The following is a 20,737-nucleotide window of genomic DNA, read 5'->3' as shown; positions in this document are numbered from 1 at the left end:
TTTTACAGTTCTTCATTCAAATGGGCCTCAGAGGGCGGGTGGGAAAGAGTGCAAAAAGCAAGAGTTTATGAAGAGAGAGAAAAGAAGGAAAGCGGGAAAGAGAGTGTCACTGCAGGCCATGGCTGTCTGAGGCAGGCCAGTGAGAACTGACTCAGTCATTCCTCCAGACTGAACACACACACACACACAACCTGCCTTGAAGAACCAAACAGTCCAATACGCATTTGGCTTAGATTCTATCTGGCTGGAAGAAGGAGCACTAAAACCAATAGGAACACCGACGAAGAAGTGCAACAAAAATAAGAAAGAAGTGCAACAGGATACAGGCTAACTAGGACATCCAGAAACGCTCAAACCTCTAGAGTACAGCTAGAGAGTCTGGACTAGTGCTTTGGCTCCGGATTCAACCATCTGAGATACTCTACGGATCCCAGGAGCCAAGTCAACCTGGTTCTATACATCAACACCCTGGCTATACATCAAACGTTTCCATCCATCTCACTGAAGCACACACATCATTCCCCTGACTAATATGCTGTAAAATAGACTTCCTCCTCTTCAAAGCTCAGTGGAAGCTGTGTGATCTCCCATTGCAGTTAGCAACATAATACCACTGAGGCCCTGGAACCACAGAGCACAAGACTCTCACAGGACAGGAGCCCCGACTCACACACTCCTCCACCCTGCATACACACCACCACTCAGTTGAATGTTTTCTGACATGTCCATTTTCAGACTGTACAGACAAACATTTCCCGCACTCCTCATGATCCTCACACTGGGAGTGAATGAGAGTGTGTGTTCAGTATGTTAATTAATCAAAATCCGTGTTCCCCGCTCCGTTTGCCACTGTAAGTGTATATGTGTGCGTGTGTATGTGTGTGCGCGAGCACGTGTCTACTGAACTCACTATCTGTTTCTCGTTGAGGTTGCCAGAGCTGTAGGTTGTGGCAAGGGTGGAGGAGCAGGCCTCGCTGTACCAGGGCACGTTGCCATTCTGGGTGGAGCTGCTGATGGACAGGGTGTAGATGCTGTTGGTGTAGCCATCACAGTTACAGCTGTCCTTCTCACGCCCGCCGTTCCCTGATGCCCACACAAAGATGGAGCCCAGGCCCCCACGACCCTAGAGGGAGAGGGAGACGGACAGACAGAACAGAGTCAATAACAAACCTAGACAACCACTTCTAGACAGGCCTTTCTGACGTACATGACCACATGCATGTGTATCTTGGTGTGGCGCAGCTAATGAGAGAGGGGAACAGTGTCATTCAATTTAAATTAGATTCCCATTGATACTACAGCACAACTATTTCCAGGGTCCATCTCTGAAAGGCCTGCCACAGCTCATCCATACATCACAGGACCGTGTGATCACTCAGACGCTTTGAATCCAAAGAGCTTTAATGTACCACGGCCGCAATACAAGACAACAGGGACCGGACCGTATGTCAACAAACCCTGAGCAATAAATCATCTGTGCTATTCAGCATTCAAAGTGAATAAATATCAAAGTCCCACAGAATGCTCCATTGTGCTGGGTGGTGCAGCCTCCACGCATTGACCATCACACGCAACCATCATGAACAGTGTAAACAACAGACTGGAGCTACTGATGATGCCCTGGCTCCCTATAGATTAGTGTGTTTACATGTCATATGCTTTTTATTTGACAGGCCTGTAATAAATGGAGGAAGACAGGGCGCCAGTAATGGCCCTCAGATGGGGTTTGCCCCATAAGGTCTGATGGTTCTTTGTCTGAATGGCCTGTTGGCCCTGGCTCGGCTCTATGCTTTATGACTGGCTCTCTCACACCCTCTTACACTTAGAACTGGGATCAGATGGATGCAGGCTCCCATGTGTACACTAAAGAGAGCCTGGCATATGGCCCTATACGTCTGCAGTCGGGATGCTTACTGTTCCCTCCACTCACACATACAAAGACTAAACACACCCCCTTGTGCCTTATTGCTTAACTATAGTATAAGCGTTTGTAATCACATTTGTTTTGGTGGAAGCTGTATACAGTAAGAAGCCCATTAAAGACACAGAGCCTTCAGCAAACCAGCTACTGTTTCCTATTGACACTAAAAACCAGGACCAGGAACCTTCCTGCTCTTTAAATAGCTATCAAAATGCCTAAAAGCAATAGTCTCTCTCTCACACACACACCCAGAGATAACGTCTCAGGGTTGGCAGTATGCCAATGCTCTGCCCGGATGCCCATGTGAGACGGAGGAGCTGGAGCTAAGACTTCGGTCTCTCTGAATCCTGCCACACTAACGTTAAAGCCCCATGAACTATTTACATCTGTTAGCATTTCACATGCAAAAGAAAATGTGCACGTGACCTGAGCTCAATGGCGTTTTATTGAGATAATCTCATAACACAAATATCCTCCCACTCAGATTCTGAAATCACTTCTACAATTGTGGTACGGTAGTGATGTGAAGAGAGTTGATTGTGTAAAGTGCACTTCAGGTGGTTATGAATGTACAATATTTCTTTGTAGTGCTTTGTATTGAGGATTATTTTTCCTACAGTATTTGTTCAGGCCATTTATTATTTTATCCTTAGTGGAGTTTAGAAAGCCTGATACTTCCACTGTGACCAAATCAAATTTCCCCATTCATAATCATCTGGGTCATGAAGTGCGCTTGCGTTGTTCAAGCTGCCTTTGTCCTTCAAAATGGTTGAATAGTTTACTACATAATTACTATCTGTGTGTAGAGGCAGGCATTGGGATGGTGAGGCAGGCATTGGGAATGCGGCACACAACTGAGGCCCAGAACACACAGATATTTACACACACACACACCTCGGTCACTCCACGCAGGAAGGCCTCCTTGGCGAGCTTGGCGGGCCCATCCACCGTCTTCCCATCATCCTCGGGGCCCCAGCTGGCACTGTAGATGTGGATGTGCTGTGGGTTCAGACTGAGAGACTGGGCCTCCACCACGTCGGTCACCTCGCCGTCCAGCATACGCACTCCTACACACACACACACACACACTCTAATAACCATCTACTCCTTTTCTTTGAAGAGAAATGCAGGCAAGGTTAAACTCAAAATACCAAAACCTGTGGTAGGAAGTGTTCCACAGAAAAACAAACAGTCAGCAGCAAAGTTGGTGATAAATAAGTCTTAGATCTGAAGAAGCTCTGATACTGAAGGTTCGTTTACAGATCATAAATGAGAACATTCTGTTTCCCTCCCAAGAAAACAGATGAAGTTTGAATCCGGGTGGACTTTGCTTTGCACAAATCCCCTCGGCAGAAGAGGGACACTTGAATTGGGATATCCCAACGCTTTTTGTATATTAAAGCCATCGATTCTAAACGTTTTCTAGCGCCAGCCTCCAGGGCAGTTTTCGGAGCCTCCTCATCCTCTTTCTCTCAGCCCAGCAGATAGAAATCTGAGAAATCGAAGGCAGACATCTTCAAAACAAACGCGTTGGCTGCTTTGATGCATGGAGGGTCAAGCTATCCATACTGCCCTCATACCGGTTAAAGTAAACAAACAGAGTTCAGCCCTTTGAAGTTCTCCAAAGGCACCCAGCGGCGAGGGCCCTGACTCAGGGTCCCCGTAGAGCTCAGAACGAAACGAGCAAATAGCCCAGTATCTGGGGAGCGCTGCGCCCATCTCTGCTACCCCTTACCTCCACCAACACACAGGGATTCTTCTGTAGGTGGGTTGAAGCCAATACAGCTTTCTAAATCTTAAGGTCAAAGCTTGAGCTTACAGTTTGTGCTCTGGAATAGTGGTAGGATTTCTGGTGGGATGACAAAGACCTGCCTTTCATTGGTAGTCACTGCCATAGAGTGATAGGATATTAGATTGATCTCTCTCTCTGTGTGTGTGTGTGTGTGTGTGTGTGTGTGTGTGTGTGTGTGTGTACACGTTTTACAATACTTGTGAGTACCAGAATGACACACAAGAATAATAAACCAATACAATTCAGAGAAGTGAGGAAATATCTCTGGTCCTCACTTGTGAAAAAAGGTATCTTAGGGGTTAGGTTTAGGGTAAGGTGTAAAATAGGATTTTGAATGGGAATCAATTGTTGGGCCGCAAAAAGTCCTCACGTGTATAGTAAGACATAGTTGTGTTTGTTGAGGTGTGTATGATATGAGAGCTGGTGGAGGGGCAGTGCAATAGGCCCTCCACAGTATGGCCTTTCTAGAAATCTCCTTCACCCAAATCCAGATAGCTGATATTCTGAAAGAGCTGCAAAATCTGGACCCCAACAAATCAGCCGGGCTAGACAATCTGGACCCTCTTTTTCTAAAATTATCCGCCGAAATTGTTGAAACCCCTATCACTAGCCTTTTCAACCTCTTTCTTATCGTCTGAGATCCCCAAAGATTGGAAAGCTGCCACGGTCATCCCCCTCTTCAAAGGGGGAGACACTCTAGACCCAAACTGCTACAGACCTATATCTATCCTACCCTGCCTTTCCAAGGTCTTCGAAAGCCAAGTTAACAAATAGATTACCGACCATTTCAAATCCCACCGTACCTTCTCCGCTATGCAATCTGGTTTCTAAGCTGGTCATGGGTGCACCTCAGCCACGCTCAAGGTCCTAAACGATATCATAACCGCCATCAATAAGAGACAATACTGTGCAGCCGTATTCAACAACCTGGCCAAGGCTTTCGACTCAGTCAATCACCACATTCTTATCGGCAGACTCAGCCTTGGTTTCTCAAATGACTGCCTCGCCTGGTTCACCAACTACTTCTCAAACAAACAGAGTTCAGTGTGTCAAAACGGAGGGCTTATTGTCCGGACCTCTGCCAGTCTCTATGGGGGTGCCACAGGGTTCAATCCTCGGGCCGACTCTTTTCTCAGTATACATCAATGATGTCGCTCTTGCTGCTGGTGATTCTCTGATCCACCTCTACGCAGACGATACCATTCTGTATACTTCTGGCCCTTCTTTGAATACTGTATTAACTAATCTCCAGACGAGCTTCAATGCCATACAACTCCCCTTCAGTGGCCTCCAACTGCTCTTAAATGCAAGTAAAACTAAATGCATGCTCTTCAACCGATTGCTGCCCAGCATCACTACTCTGGACGGTTCTGACTTAGAATATGTGGACAACTACAAATACCTAGGTGTCTGGCTATACTGTAAACTCTACTTCCAGACTCACATTAAGCATCTCCAATCCAAAATTAAATCTAGAATCAGCGTCCTATTTCGCAACAAAGCATCCTTCACTCATGCTGCCCAACATACCCTCGTAAAACTGACTATCCTATTGATCCTTGACTTCGGCGATGTCATTTACAAAATAGCCTCCAACTCTCTACTCAGCAAATTGGATGCAGTCTATCACAGTGCCATCCGTTTTGTCACCAAAGCCCCATATACTACCCACCACTGCGACCTGTATGCTCTCGTTGGCTGGCCCTCGCTTCATATTCGTCGCCAAACCCACTGGCTCCAGGTCATCTATATGTCTTTGCTAGGTAAAACCCCGCCTTATCTCAACTCACTGGTCACCATAGCAGCACCCACCCGTAGCACACGCTCCAGCAAGTATATTTCATTGGTCACCCCCAAAGCCAATTCCTCCTTCGGCCGCCTTTCCTTCCAGTTCTCTGCTGCCAATGACTGGAACGAACTGCAAAAATCACTGAAGCTGGAGACTCATATCTCCCTCACTAGCTTTAAGCGCCAGCTGTCAGAGCAGCTCACAGATCACTGCACCTGTACATAGCCTAACTACCTCACCCCATATTATTTATTTTTATGCTCTTTTGCACCCCAGTATCTCTACTTGTACACTCATCTTGTGCACATCTATCACTCCAGTGTTTAATTGCTATATTGTAATTATTTCACCACTATGGCCTATTTATTGCCTTACCTCCGTTATCCTACCTCATTTGCGCACACTGTATATAGACTTTCTCTACTGTACTATATGTTTGTTTATTCCATGTGTAACTCTGTTGTCGTTTGTGTTGCACTGCTTTGCTTTATCTTGGCCAGGTCGCAGTTGTAAATGAGAACTTGTTCTCAACTAGCCTACCTGGTGAAATAAAAAATATTTATTTATAGAAGTGGGTATTTCTACTCACTTATTAACAGGCAGCTGCCGGACTGGGCCAAGCCTGCGGGTAGGTCACACACACACACACACACAAACTGCTGTTCCTCTGCTTCACACTCCTTTACGCCTGACAGGGCACCCTTGCTGCAGTCTTGGAAGGACTGTGGTTGGTCAGAAAGTTTCTGTCCTCTGAGTGGGGAAGGTGAGCAGAAGCTGCTGCTCATTAACCATCTCATTAACACGCAGTTTCCAAGGCAGACTGTTTAATCACTGCCCAGTGTGGAGTCTACCTTTATAAAGGAAGTAGTCGTGCTGAAGAGGCTGAATGCAGGAGGCATACAAGGTGAAACTTCTACAGAATTTATTTTTCGACTAACTGAATAAGACTTGTATGTATGTTCATCGTTTAAATGAGACAGTACTACTCCAGACAGTAGAGAAGTGGCGGCAGACAGCTATTGGATGTGACCAATAAGGACTAAAACTATGAGTTGGATTTAGCCGGGCTGTGACAGCTGGAAACATGCAGCGGTATGGAGAGATAAAACATGCAGAGGGGTAATGAGATGAGAGCATGAACTGACTGGATAAAAGAGATGGCTCTAATTAAAGGGATTACACACGCTTACACTGAGGCATGGACTCAGAGGAGTCACGCTGCACACAGATTATCACACACACCTAATGTTCATAGAGCCTCACTGTCATCTCGGGCGAGAAGTGGAGGAGGAAGAGTTACCCTTGAGCAACTCCTGCTCAAACTGAGCTCAGAATAGTACGGATGCAGCACACGTCTTAGCAGTCAGAAAACGTGAAGAATTGAAAGATAAAATGGAGGAGAAACAGAGAAAGATGACATCAATCACTCTCTGTTCTACGGTACTGTACCTCCAATCTTGGCGTTGTAGGCCACTCCGACTCCACAGATCCCATTGTTGGCCATCGCTGCCACCTCGCCTGCACAACGAGTCCCATGCCTGGAGGGAGAAAGAGGCAGAGAGAGGGAGGGAGGGAAAGAGAGAGAGAGGGAGGGAGGGAAAGAGAGAGAGAGAGAGAGAGAGAGAGAGAGAGAGAAAGAACGAGAGAGAAAACGAGCAAGAGTGAGCAAATGAACGAGAGAGAGAACAGAGGGAGGGAGAGAACGGTGGGGAAGGAGAGAATATATATGTCCTCATCTTGATGTGATTTACCCAAATAAACACAGTGTACATTAGCTACAAACTACATAATTGTCTCCAGGCAGTGTGCATTATCTATGAATGGAGCTCTTGGAGAGAGTAAATTAACAGATACAGGAGGTTGTGTAGGAATGCACTCCCTGCGATACTGTGGCCATCGACAAAAAACAAACTCATGTAGACAAGTCCTTGGCTCTGGCTGCCTCTCAGCTGTTCCGATTCAGCTGTAGCCCAGAGAAAAACAGTCAGTCAGTCAGTCAGTGAGCGAGGGTCATGAAACACTAGACTGTTCCCTTCCAGCAGGCCTGACCATGAGTCTGGGGCTGCGGGGCCTGCCGGCAGCAAGGAAAGGCAAAATGAGCTGACATGCTACCATCTTACGGTGGGGGAAACAAATTAGATTTGCCATTTCCACAAAAGGGCTTTTCATTGGGTCTGTGCCTCTCCGGTTTGATCTCTCCCTCTCAGCGCTGTAGGGGATCGGTGGGAGAATGTGGACCACCACATTCCAGTCAGGTTCATTCCTCCGCTCGCTTTGCACCACCGGATGGACACGGACACTAAACGTCCTCCAAACCACCAGCTCCCCAGGACAATCAGTGGGAGCGTATAATGCCAGGGGTAGGATACACCAGATCAGCAGAGAGCAGCTCCACTGCCAAGGAAAGCAGCCCAGCCAGCAGGCTCCCATTCAGGGTGAGTAAATAAACCAGTACTATGGTGTTCTATCATAGCCCACGGGAAATACCCTAGTGGGCTGAGAGAGACTGACACCCTCCATTGATAACTTGCATGTGGTCTCAGCATGTGGCTCTATGGAGCACTGTGACTGAGCCACCAGAGCTCTATGAAAGCAGCAGCATATGCAAGATGTTAGCCATGGCCCTCGATGAGCAATTAAAGAATATGAAAGGGACTTAATGCCTCCAGTACCTCTCTTATAGTGGGACATCTTCTAACTGCCATTTAATTCTGGGGGGTCAGCTGTACTCAAACAACCTCCGCAACACTTTAACCTCATTTATCCAGGCCTGACTGATGGGCGTTAGGCTAGGCTAATGTACTCCATTAAACCCACAGGATGAAGACCAGGCCCCGTTAAACAAGAGGATCAGAGAGCGCTGCACTGTGGATCAACCAATCCATCTGAGATCTCTTTAGACGTGGCTATGAGCTGTGAGTCAAAGATTAATGTCAGAGTTACCCGAGTGCTCAATGTCCCACTAACAAGTGTCATGGAACCTGGATTAACTGCAGGACCAGAGGGCCTTTTAACGACATGCTTGAATGGTGAAGGGTAGAAGGTGTAGAAGTAATTCAAAGAAAATTCGAAGAACACATTAAAGAATGACACATTTTTCAGAGTCATATCTGCCTCTGACAAATACATATCCACGTAGGTCTATCTGACACGTTCTTCTGGCATGTGATGTTGCTAGGGTAAAATCAAAGGATGCAGAAAATATCCCAATCTGAACATCTTCCAGAATCCAAGACGTGCAATCCTTTTGATGCAAAATGTTCTTTCCACGAGACAAGGGCATTTTGATCCATTTGCACCACTAAAGGTGTTTGAACATTTCTAAAAAGGTTGAAAATGATCCACGCCTGACTGACGTGCCCAAAGTAAACTGCCTGTTACTCAGGCCCTGAAGCCAGGATTTGTATATAATTGGTACCATTGGAAAGAAAACTCTGAAGTTTGTAGAAATGTTAAAATAATGTAGGAGACTAACACAATAGATATGGTAGGAGAGAATACAAATAAAAACCAAACAGATTTTTTTTTGGAGAGCCCATTCCTATGGCTTCCACTGGATGTCAGTAGTCTTTGGTCAAGGTTTCAGGCTTGTTTCTTCCCAAACAATGAAGAATGAGTTTTAGTACTGGGATACAGACTTGGAAATTAGTCTATGCGCGCGACAAAGAGGATGCGTGACGAAGAGGACGCGCACCTGCTAATATCGTTTTCCTATTGAACATACTTCTTTCCTTGTGAAATATTATAGTTTAATTACATTTTAGGGTATATGAGGATTAGATAGAAATGTATTTTGACTCATTTTAACCAAGTTTAGCGGTAGCTTTTTGGATCCCTTTCTCTGCATGTTGAACGAGTGGATTACTCAATTCGATGGCGCCAACTAAACAGACTTTTTGGGATATAAAGAAGGATTTGATCTAACAAAACGGCACTACATGTAGCTGGGACCCGTTGGATGACAAATCAGAGCAAGATTTTTTAAAAGTAGGCGAATATTTAAATCGCTATTTGTGAATTTATGAAACCTGTGCTGGTGGAAAAATATTTTAATGTGGGGCGTCGTCCTCAAACAATCGCATGGCATGCTTTCGCTGTAAAGCCTATTGTATATCGGACAGTGCAGTTAGATTAACAAGAATTTAAGCTTTTAACCGATATAAGACACTTATGTTCCTAAATGTTTAATATCCATCATTTTTATTATTATTTATTTGAATTGCTCTCCCTCCAGTTTCACTGAAAGTTGTCTTGCTAGTGGGACGCCTATCCCTGAGAGTTAAAGAAAGATTTTTAAGCCATGAGACAATTGAGACATGGATTGTGTATGTGTACCATTCAGAGGGTGAATGGGCAAGACAAAAGATTTAAGTGCCTTTGAACAGGTTATGGTAGTAGGTGCCAGGCACACCGGTTTGTGTCAAGAACTGCAAAACTGCTGGGTTTTTCACACAGTTTCCTGTGTGTATCAAGAATGGTCCACCACCCAAAGGACATCCAGCCAACTTAACACAATTGTGGGAAGCAGTGTCAACATGGGCCAGCATTGCTGTGGAAAGCTTTCGATACCTTGTAGAGTCCCTGCTCCGATGTAATTGCCCCCTTACACTCTAACTGGTTGTGCCACCACTGAATGCAAATGCTTCCTGTAGTTGTTGATCAGTCTCTCACATCGCTGTAGAGGAATTTAGGCACACTCTTGCATGCAGAACTACTTTAACTCAGCGACATTATGGGTTTTCAAGCATGACCTGCTTGTTTCAAGTCCTGTCATATTGGGATTAGGTCTGCACTTTGACTAGGCCAATACAAAACTTCAAATTTGATTGTGTGTTTTGGATGATTGTCTTGGGTTAATATTATGTTCCAGGCTTCCAGCCAAATAACCACTGGGGGTTCAACCAGCTGGCCAGAGTCACGGTCACTTCCAACTAATTTCCTGATGCAATGGAAGCACACAAACAAAAATAACATTCCCAAGATTTTCTATGACAATGATTGGTTTACAGTCATTTAGCAGACGCTCTTATTCAGAGCGATTTACAGGAGCAAGTAGGGTTAAGGGCCTTGCTCAAGGACACATTGACAGATGTTTCACCTAGCCAGCTCGGGATTCAAACCAGTGACCTTTCGGTTACTAGGCCAATGCTCATAACCACTAGGCTACCTGCCGCCAAATTGAATTTCAATTGATTCGATTTCCTGCATTGCCTCAGCCTGGCATTGACATGGGATTGAACCCAACCTTGTGGTGTGGTTACAGAGGTTGTCACTGAGCAGAGCTCTGGTGTAGGCTATACGAGGGGGCTCAGATGAATTGGCCTATCAAAACACACTTTGCTCCACTCTGGCAGAACAAAGTGACGTCTCTCACTCCCACAGGGGAGGAGGGCGGCATCTCTCATCAAGTCACAGTGAGATAAATTAACATCACAGAGCCTTAATATCCCCCTGACACACAGTCTGGACTGATCTGACACACTGGCAGCCTCACTTACCATCAGTCACAGACCAGAGGACAGAAACTCTACTTTATATAACTGCTATAAAGTGTGCAGTTAAAAAGCCTTCCATAAAAAAACCATCAATGATATATAATATAGATGAACTAAATGTACTTGCTTGGGATCAGACACTGACTCATGTGAGTGGGTCGGCCTCCATCTTATATTTCATGAAAGAATACACTGACACTCAACACAAAGACTCTGAATCGCACCGTGCTGGTATGATAAACTACAGTATGTAGAGAGGAGGTGCATCATCAGTAATAGATTATAGTTATCCCTTCAGTTTTATTCAACGGTTACTGTTTGTAATGAGATCAGCTCTGATCCAATCCCTGGACCATCTGTTACAGGCAGGTTGAATAACAATTTGTATCGTCTGTCTGTCTGTCTATCACACACACACACACACAATGGTCTCATATTTGAGGTTAAAAATAGTGGCTACGGTTCCGGACTTTCTGTGGCTAAAGATCTCTGCTTATGTGCTGGATTTTTTTATAAGGTAGCTGCTGCCCACTCTGCTGCCTTTGTAGCTGCTGCCCTAATTGTGTAACAATCCTCTGTAGTCTCCACACAACAGTGATATTTATCTAGAGGGATAAGAGCAACAAAAAGCCATGTCAATGAGTTGAACACAACAGGCATTATCTGATTACAGACACATGTCTGGAGAGAAGACTGAGACTTACACACAGCTACAGCTGGCTGCCAGCCCAAAGCTAACCATTAGATTAGCATTCATTCAAAGAACAGACAGCCCTACTTGCATCACATCACTGTGTGGAGGAAACACCTTCTACTCAAAGATTCTTAAACAATGACTCAACTAAAAGCAGACAGGCAGTGTCCAGGCACTCCGATACACCCATAGGGTAATACCTCACCAAAGTCACGTTGAAACAGACTAATTCTGAGTAATTGCTCTACTGTAGTCTGGAAGATGGGCACAAATCTTGGATCAGCTCCCCAATCCTAGGCTAGAACTCAAAACTGACATTGAATTAGACCAAGTGTTAATTTTACTTTTATGTAATGACGTTGGGTCAATTGTCTTCGTCCTTGCTTTAATTGGCAACTGCAGTAGGTCAAACAATCCATCTCCGTCAGCTGGCCGTTCCTCCTAGCAGAATTTACCATTAGGTATGGATCTAGGATGAGCTTACCGTGCCCAAAACATCACCCGCAGGGGGAAAACGAAAAAAGAAAAAAAAACTTAAGCACAGTGTGAAGGGGAAACTCCTTCCTTCCTTCCTTCCTTCCTTCCTTCCTTCCTTCCTTCCTTCCTTCCTTCCTTCCTCTGGGCTGCAGTTGAGCAGGAAATGAGGCTGGTCCCCGAGGAGCTGCAAGTCAGCCTGACCAGAACTACTGGAGCAGAGACAAGGCCATCTCCAGTCTTAACACCACTGACAAAGCCAGTTTTCAACTGAGCTGGCCAGAAAGTAACACATAAAGGTAAACTGAGGATAGGATACTGTAGACAGTGTTGGAATGATAAACTATGAGAGGAACGAGACAAACCTCCCAGAAGTTTGGACTAACTTAACTGAAGGGCATATTAAAACAAAACAAGAAAGCTGATTTCCATGGTAAGCTAAAACAACATTATCATTGTGCTGTGAGAATGCTGATTTTGCTTTCTCCTTAGCTGGAACTCATATTTCATAGTTATCAGTTTCGAAACTGGAGTGCTGAAACCATAAGGCTACAGTTTGATGAACTTTCGGGATGATGCAGCCAATTTGGTGCTCACATCTCCATGGCAACCAGCTGCCTCCTTAAAGGTCTAAACATTAACATAATAAATGTTAATACAAGGGGAAACCACAGGTGGAACTTCCATAAAGACACAATATTTCAAACGGAGCCAACTGTTAAAAGAACAGAGATTAACAAGACAAATATTTTTATGTGGGAAAAACTACAGGTGGAACTTTAGAGGTTTCCTACAGAGCAGAAACACAGTGCTAACAGCCATTACGTCCTTTCAGGTCATACATAAAGTTACACCTATTATCGTTGCGTAACGTGATGAAACTTCCTACGGCAGGTCCAAGCTGTAAAATACCATCCAGTCCACTGAAGTCCTGCTTCAAAATCCAAAATTACACCCTACTACCCATAGCGCACTACTTTTTAAATGATGCCAAAAGCAGTGCACCACATAGGGAATAGGGTTCCATTTGAGTAGTCTGTCTGAGAGCTCTTCTCGCTCAGATGCCATATTGGGCTATTGATAGCTTGACAGGGTGCGCTCCTTCCACTCGCTGTTTTTCCCTAACCTGAATTAATTACTGAGAAGAAAATCATTTGTGCTCTCTGAGGCTGGGCCAGTGGCCCCAGCTGATCATTAGCCTGCCTGCCCAGAGGTAAATCTGGACAACTGCTCTGGCCCCGCTCCTACTCAATCAGCTGACTAATGAGTTGACCTTCAGGACAAAAGGTCTCTCAGTGTTTATGGAACAGAGGCAGGGGGGGAATACAAAGCAAACATCTTGTGTAACTAATCTGAGACGCTGTAAAATGAATCAACCTGCGTTGTTCTGTTGAGTGCTCCTGATTTAGAGCCTTCCTCCCAACACTGACGACCGGTCGCATTAGGAAGAGGGATTTAATGTTCCAAAGAAATTATGGGCTGTAATGAAGAACAAGCGTTCTCCTCCTCTAACTGATAGCAATATTTGATAAGTCAGAATGCAATCTTATATAACATCAATTTAACTATTTTCCTTGGCCCCTGCAGCCTTGTTACAGACACAAACGTGTGTGTACTAGACATTTCATGCTGTGTGTACACAACCTGACATATGACAGTGATACAACGGAAACTGAAAGCAAATACTACACAAACACACATGCCTCCTGTTACAAAGCAAGAGCTCTTTCTGTCTTGCACTAACAGACACAGAGCACTGGCACCCTGGATGCCTGAGAAAAGGTGGTCAGATGATCACCAACACTTACTGCTACCAGCAATATCCCCAATGTTCACCCAATATAGAGCTACATTGCTGTGTGTGTACAACTACAGTACAGTTAATCTAAGTTTCTTGTCCTTGATGGTATCTTGCAGCAAGCCAACTTAATGTAAAGCACGATTCAAAGTCCCTGGCTCTTTTTAATTAAAATATGAATAACATGATATCAGCCATAGTACAGCAGTTACAGCACCGTGTGATAAAATCAACTTCCTCCAGGACATAAAAAAAATACATCTAGTCCACTTCCCACTGCTTTACCAAAATACCTCAAACAACAGAAAAGCCTCCGTTGGCTAAATCAATTACAAGAGAACCTCAGTTCAAATCTTATGGAGATTATCCTGCGCTAGACTTAGCTTTAAAGCCTGCCACTCCCAGCTGAGGATGGGCATTTTGGGAAACATTTGATGCCTAAACCCCCCCCCCCCCCCCCCCCCCCAATTCCAATTTTAGCTCACAGCAGAGGCCCCTAGAGAGACTGATCCTCCTGTTCTAAGACAGTAGGGCTGCAGAGCCACAGGGCCAGATCACATGTTGACTTGAGAATCACGGGGCTGAATGGCCACATTGCTGCAGAGGAGCGTTCCTCAGGCAGTGGAAGAAAGGGAGCTTTATGGAGGTGAACAGAGCTGGGCTTTCTGCAGGGAACAGACCCTTACACAGCTCCAGCCTGCCCACAGGGTGTTTACACACACGCCTACACCAAACCGACGCAGTTACACACACCTCAGTCCTGCCACAGGGAAGCGAGGCAGAGCTGGGCGGCCGGAGATAAGGGCTGGGGTGAGCTAGGCAGGGAGGAGAGGACAAGCCAGGAGGATTCTCAGTCCAAAGGCATTTACTGCACTGTGTGTGGGGGATAGGGGAATCAACTGTCTGTTGGCTGTGTGTATGCTGGGGGAATAATAATGTATGGCTCTGTGTGTATGCTGGGGGAATCATAATGGATGGCTCTGTGTGTGTACGCGTGTGTGTGGTAAGTGGCAGAGCTCCATTGGCGTTGGCTCTTACTCCACCGTTTCACTTTCTCGCCTTGACCGCAGGAGGCTCAAGACCTATGGCTATACACACTAGCGTAGGAAGTAATGTATGCACTGTCATTTTACTTGAGGCCATCTCCATCTCTCCTTACACCAGTCTGGCCTCCATTTGGACAGTGCCTGCTCCAGACCCATGCAGTCTCAGTTGGAGACCTTTGATTTCCACCAGCGTCTAACTATAACCCTCTTTGCCTGTCATCACCAAGCATGGTTAGCCTCAAGATTAAAAAAAGGGTATTTGGCTAGCAGCTCGAAAACAGCAGATTACGGAAAATCACACATTTAAGTCAGAAAGGGGAAGCATGCAGGGGAGCAGAACGAGAGGAGCAGGCCTTTCCAGAGCCAGGAGATTTGTTGTATTCGTTAACGCTGATGAAATTAATTTGATCAATTCAGGGCAGCAAAGAAGACATTGGGGCGGTAGTAAACAAGTCTTAATGCCATCTGCTCAGGCCACTGCAGTAAAGCTGCTTTCTTCACAAATTCACTTAATCCCAGGAGATTTACTCCACTTAACTAGGCCACAGAAATGCCCTGTTAGCAGCTGGGTGATTTAAGACTCTAAAGCACATGTTTTTGCTCTCGATTGGGGGGAGACCCAAAACCCATTGACATGTTTTCCAACCCTCTAAGAGTCTACTACTTCAATCTGTCTCCCGGCTTATTAAAATAACTCAACTGTCACATTCATTGAGTGCATGTCCCTTTCTCTTTTCACTCAGAGAAGCTCTGCTCTAACAGCTGACAGACCTGGACCCAAGCCAGAGTGACGGTGCCCATAACTCACTCCATTACCCCCCCCAGCTATTCCAGATCCTTTCCTCTGTCTCTCTTCAATAGAACCACACACCCAGCTGACTGCATGAGAAATTACAGTATTTTTTATGAGGACACCACAATGAAACAACCTATTCATGTAGAGGCGTGACGATTCCCGTGTAATGCGTTAAGTATTGCCTAATATAAGAACCATCCTACACGTCTCTTCTCTCAGAACTGAATCATAATGTGGCATGGGCACACGCCGTGACTCGTATTTCCATGTTAATCATGCATTGACGTCAATGGTAGATTTGTATAAAGAATCAAGTTAGGCACGGGGAGAACAAATTCTGCTGTCACTGAAACAGTGTCTTTTTTAAAATCAGGGTCTTACCGGTTGTCGTTGAGTTGTGTGTATCGTGGTTGAGGGTCTGGATCTCCGTCGTTCACATCATAGCTGGCGTCTGGGTCCTACAGAGGCAGAGACAATCAGAATCACTCATTATGATAAGAGGAGTAAGAGTAAAAGTCTAGGGGTGAATACCAATAGTCCAAAATGGCCTCCTCTCCTCATCAACATGGATCATGGAAAGGAAGCCACCTTAAACTATTGAGATGCAGCAGCCCCAGCCTTGAAGCCAGGGGTAAGATAACGGTGACACTCACATAGTTTGATATAAGGTCTGGGTGGTTCTTCTCTATACCATCGTCCAGGATGGACACCACCACTCCCTTCCCAGTGTAGCCCAGCTCCCATGCACCTTTAGCATTCAGGTCACGATGATTAGCATTGTACTGTGGAGTAGAAAACACCAAGAACAGTCAATGGAGCCTAAAGATCCATTACAAGACACACGTTAAATGACGAAAATTATCAAACATATCTTTGCATCATCAAATTAAGCAATATACCACAAACCCCTGAGGTACCTTATTGCTATTATAAACTTATTACCAACGTAATTAGAGCAGTAAAAATACATGTTTTGATACACGGTCTGATATACCACGGCTGTTAGCCAATCAGCATTCAGGGCTCAAACCACCCAGTTTATAATTGTTTTTATGAAATGAAAAAAATATACCGCGATCGTCTCCAACCAGAAATATATAGATGAGTGTTTGGGTGGTATGTCAGACTGCATTAGACATCAATCATAACAGAAAATGACTAAATCCCCACGGGAGGCAGACGGCATCCTGTGGCACCAGACAGGCTTACAACATCCTGTGGTGCTAGGCAGACAAAGACAGACAGGCTCGTCACTCAGCATGTAGCATCAGTCCCAGACCAGAACACATCTCTCATCAGAGCCACCCCGAGGGTCTCTGTTAGTGGGCAACCAGCCACCAGGGTAATGGTACAGAGACTTCTACACAGGCCTTTTGGTATTCTCTCCACATCATACTTGACCATTGGTCAAATACCATGATTGAGGCCTTGCAGTTCACAGCCATTTCTCTAAAATGCTGCCGCAATTTAATGTAATTTGTCTGAAAAGCGTCCTACTATTTTCCTCTCATCCAAGGCCTTCAGTGTCAGATACCCCTTCGGTGTCAGACACCACACCCCTTCGGTGTCAGACACCACACCCCTTCGGTGTCAGACACCACACCCCTTCGGTGTCAGATACCACACCCCTTCGGTGTCAGATACCACACCCCTTCGGTGTCAGATACCACACCCCTTCGGTGTCAGATACCACACCCCTTCGGTGTCAGATACCACACCCCTTCGGTGTCAGATACCACACCCCTTCGGTGTCAGATACCACACCCCTTCGGTGTCAGATAGATCAAAGCTTTGGCCATGGTTGTGTGGATCCATCTCACTCAGAAAATCCTGATTACATCTGGAAATTACCCTGAAAATTCTCCAGGCTCTTGTAATGGTCTTGGACATTGGTATTTCTGTATTTTTCCTCTACCTAAATTGACCGCTTACTGCATTAAATATTGGCACATGAACAAACTGTCCTGCCTTTGAAATCTCACACTGTGCCTTGAGCTTTTTTATTTATTTATTTTTCATCCATGAGGGACAGACCAGTGATATGAGCTGCGGTCATACATAAGAATAAGCAGAGGAAGTAGCAGCAGAGTCTATCCATGTCCTTATCATAGAGACACAGTGTAAACTGACGACAGATACTTTCTGCCACCAAGAATCACCTGGGCTCAGGCTCTCAGACTAGGCTCTCAGACTAGGCTCTCAGACTAGGCTCATACAGCAGCACCCCATCTAGAACACTGCTTTGCCTGACTGCACCCTTGTTACATGCACACTACACCTACACCCTTATACACACCACACGACAACATTATACCTTTGCTACAGCTACATGCTCCCACTAAAACTAAATACCCTTTTTACACTCCTTACACCCTCACAACCTTCTCATTGCATACTCTCTACTCCTCGTACCTCACTCCACAGTAGCCTTACTAAACCCACTAACCGCAAGCAGCACCAGCTGTACCTCTCCATACTTCTCCATCGCAGGGCCCCGGGTTCCCTGCCTCCCTTTGTGGCATGATAGTAAACTGCTTAAGTCAAATCAGTGTGCCTGGAGAGTTCGCGAGCGAGCTGTGTGCGACAGAGCTGTGAACTCCGGAGGGGAATTAAATGTAGCTAGTCACACTGGTGAAGTCAGCAGCACCCCCCCCCCCCAACAGCAGCTCAGGGACATGGGGCGAAATTGGATTTGCTTCAGCTCCAGCATGAGCATGTTGGAGAATAAGCGAGGAATGTTTGTTTGTTGAGAATTACAATCAACTCTTTTATATTGCCTTGAACCTTCTTTGAGACTAATTAAAGGTGGAGCAAAGTGAAGAGAAATCACAACTTGTTTATCCCACCGTTTCTTTCATGGACCACTGGATCAGACTGTGTAACCTTGTCAAAGTGCTTCACTTTGCATTTAAGATGATACATACAGTCAATAACTGAGACTGGTTTAATTTCAGTCCTGTATTTGTATTCACGGCCTCGTTCGGGGACTGTGCCATTGTCTGGGGAATAGAATAAATAGATGAATTCAATTTAAGACTGGAAACCCAAATGTGTATGCCGTTCTGATAATGGACGCCTAAAAGACCATGGTCATTAAGCAGTCCATTCTGCATCGACCAAGACGCTTAAATCACACCCACTCCTTCAGACAAAGGGCCGCCATGTATTAATACAGTATATTGAATAGAGTAAAGTTTATTTTTTTACTCGGCCAACAGGGAAATATCCACTGAGTTATTGGAGAATGGGCAGACCGATCAAACAGAGCGCTGGGCTCTGCTGTGCCACTGTATGGGCTCTTATGTCATTTCCCTTTTAATAAAGATACAGGCTCTATAGAGCCCTGTGCATCCAGACATAACATTGCACACAGCCGAGCACAGGGAGGAATTACTGATCAACTGAGAAGAGGTTTGAACTGTCTGTCTCCTGACAACAGTGGCTTCAGTGATGGGCAGTAGTCTGAAGTTGTCTGAGAGGTTGTTTCTGAAATTTCAGTCCATACACTGAGGAAGCCATTGTGGCTTATTTATGACAGCAATGAAGCGCTGAGAGTGGGTATTGATTTCTCTCCCTCGCATGAGACACATTCTTCCTCATATTTTTCCTATTGAGAGATAATAAAGCGATAGATTGTTAAACGTCAGCCAGACTTGGTCTACTCACCAGGTACCACTGCTGAGTGAACTTGGGGTCTGAGGGCTCCGTGTAGATGTCCCTCTTCTTCCTACTCTTCACCACCTGCTGTTCTGCCCACGTCACCTGAGGAACACACACACACACACACACACAGGCATCAGTCATGGCATTAAACAGAGAGACGTGATTACATTCAGCTTGGGCACTCCACATTAAAGCTGGAATCTTTAATGGTGAAACTACCACATCCTACAACAAGTTAATGCAAACTGTTATTTTTTCTTCTTCATTAGACATTGTACTAGTGAGAAGCAGCAATATGTACTGCAATTTTTGAACCACATTGGGCGACACTCCTCACATCCACTTCGTCAACAAAACAAAAACAAAAGCCGTGGGGCAAACAGTGGCGCCGTTTCCCCTGCTGCGGATTCCATCTTCAAGTAGACTCGTTCACCATCTTAATATCCTGATGGGAACGCCACTACTCCTCTAGTAACAGGGATTTCAACCAGAGGGCGGCCATTACTGAAGTAGACGTGCTAATGCGGCACTCAATATACCAGAGGAAGACCATTAGTACAGGGTATAAGGAATAACGATGAGCAGGAGGGAACATGAGGGTCACCGTTTCCCCCGAATGAAAGAGAAATCTAGTTTCAGCAAGCAGAGCGGGATGACAGCAGAGAGAGATAAAGGGAACAACAGTTCTAACATACGTTTCAGGAGCTCCTCATTAGAGACCGAGCCTAACGACGGCCTGCGCTGAGACTAATTACAACTGCTAGATGAGGTCAGATAGGGGGCCACACAGACACACACAAAATCACATTAACGCAGACAGAGACAGACACACAAACAAAAAAACAACATAGAAAGGAGGATATATACACACACCCAGTCTTTATCCTCAGTCTCCCTCCTCACTGTGCTCTTCCTCCCCACACAAAGCCCTGGTAATAACAGTAAGCAGGGAGGGATTTTTCTGGATTGTGTGTGCATTGTGTTTTATTTATTATTTTTGCCAGGTATTACTGCGCTGTTGGAGCTAGAAACTGTGTAAGCGACCAATAAAATGTGATTTGATTTGAGATATTCTTCTCTGGGAGTTCCAGCCGGTGTGCGGCAGAAAGTGTGGACAGAGGCAGATAGCACACAACGACAACCTTGCATCACACCCCCTCTACGGGCTGCTGTCTCTCCGTACAGTGGAGTGGCTGAAAGAGAAGCAGGCAGAGGGGGAAGTGGAGAGAGGGGTGTGGACGAGAAGCTGCAGCAGGGAGGCAAGAGACT

At 45.4% G+C, this 20,737-nt stretch overlaps 1 protein-coding gene across 3 annotated transcripts in view; it reads right to left on the bottom strand.

Moving 5' to 3' along the window:
- The window catches only part of LOC139384681 (furin-1-like), a 97,734-nt gene that overhangs the window by 12,321 nt on the left and 64,676 nt on the right, over positions 1-20,737 (bottom strand). For all 3 annotated transcript variants that reach the window (XM_071129504.1, XM_071129505.1, XM_071129503.1), the window contains exons 4-9: positions 19,472-19,567; positions 16,459-16,587; positions 16,187-16,263; positions 6,952-7,040; positions 2,816-2,988; positions 911-1,123 (exon numbers count right to left, since the gene is read on the bottom strand). In XM_071129504.1, the coding sequence (XP_070985605.1) occupies positions 911-1,123; positions 2,816-2,988; positions 6,952-7,040; positions 16,187-16,263; positions 16,459-16,587; positions 19,472-19,567 (777 nt within the window). The remainder of the gene's footprint in view (positions 1-910; positions 1,124-2,815; positions 2,989-6,951; positions 7,041-16,186; positions 16,264-16,458; positions 16,588-19,471; positions 19,568-20,737) is intronic.

This window comes from Oncorhynchus clarkii, chromosome 26, assembly GCF_045791955.1.
Source record: "Oncorhynchus clarkii lewisi isolate Uvic-CL-2024 chromosome 26, UVic_Ocla_1.0, whole genome shotgun sequence".
Lineage (NCBI taxonomy): Eukaryota > Metazoa > Chordata > Actinopteri > Salmoniformes > Salmonidae > Oncorhynchus > Oncorhynchus clarkii.
This window is presented reverse-complemented; position numbering and strand designations above follow the sequence as displayed.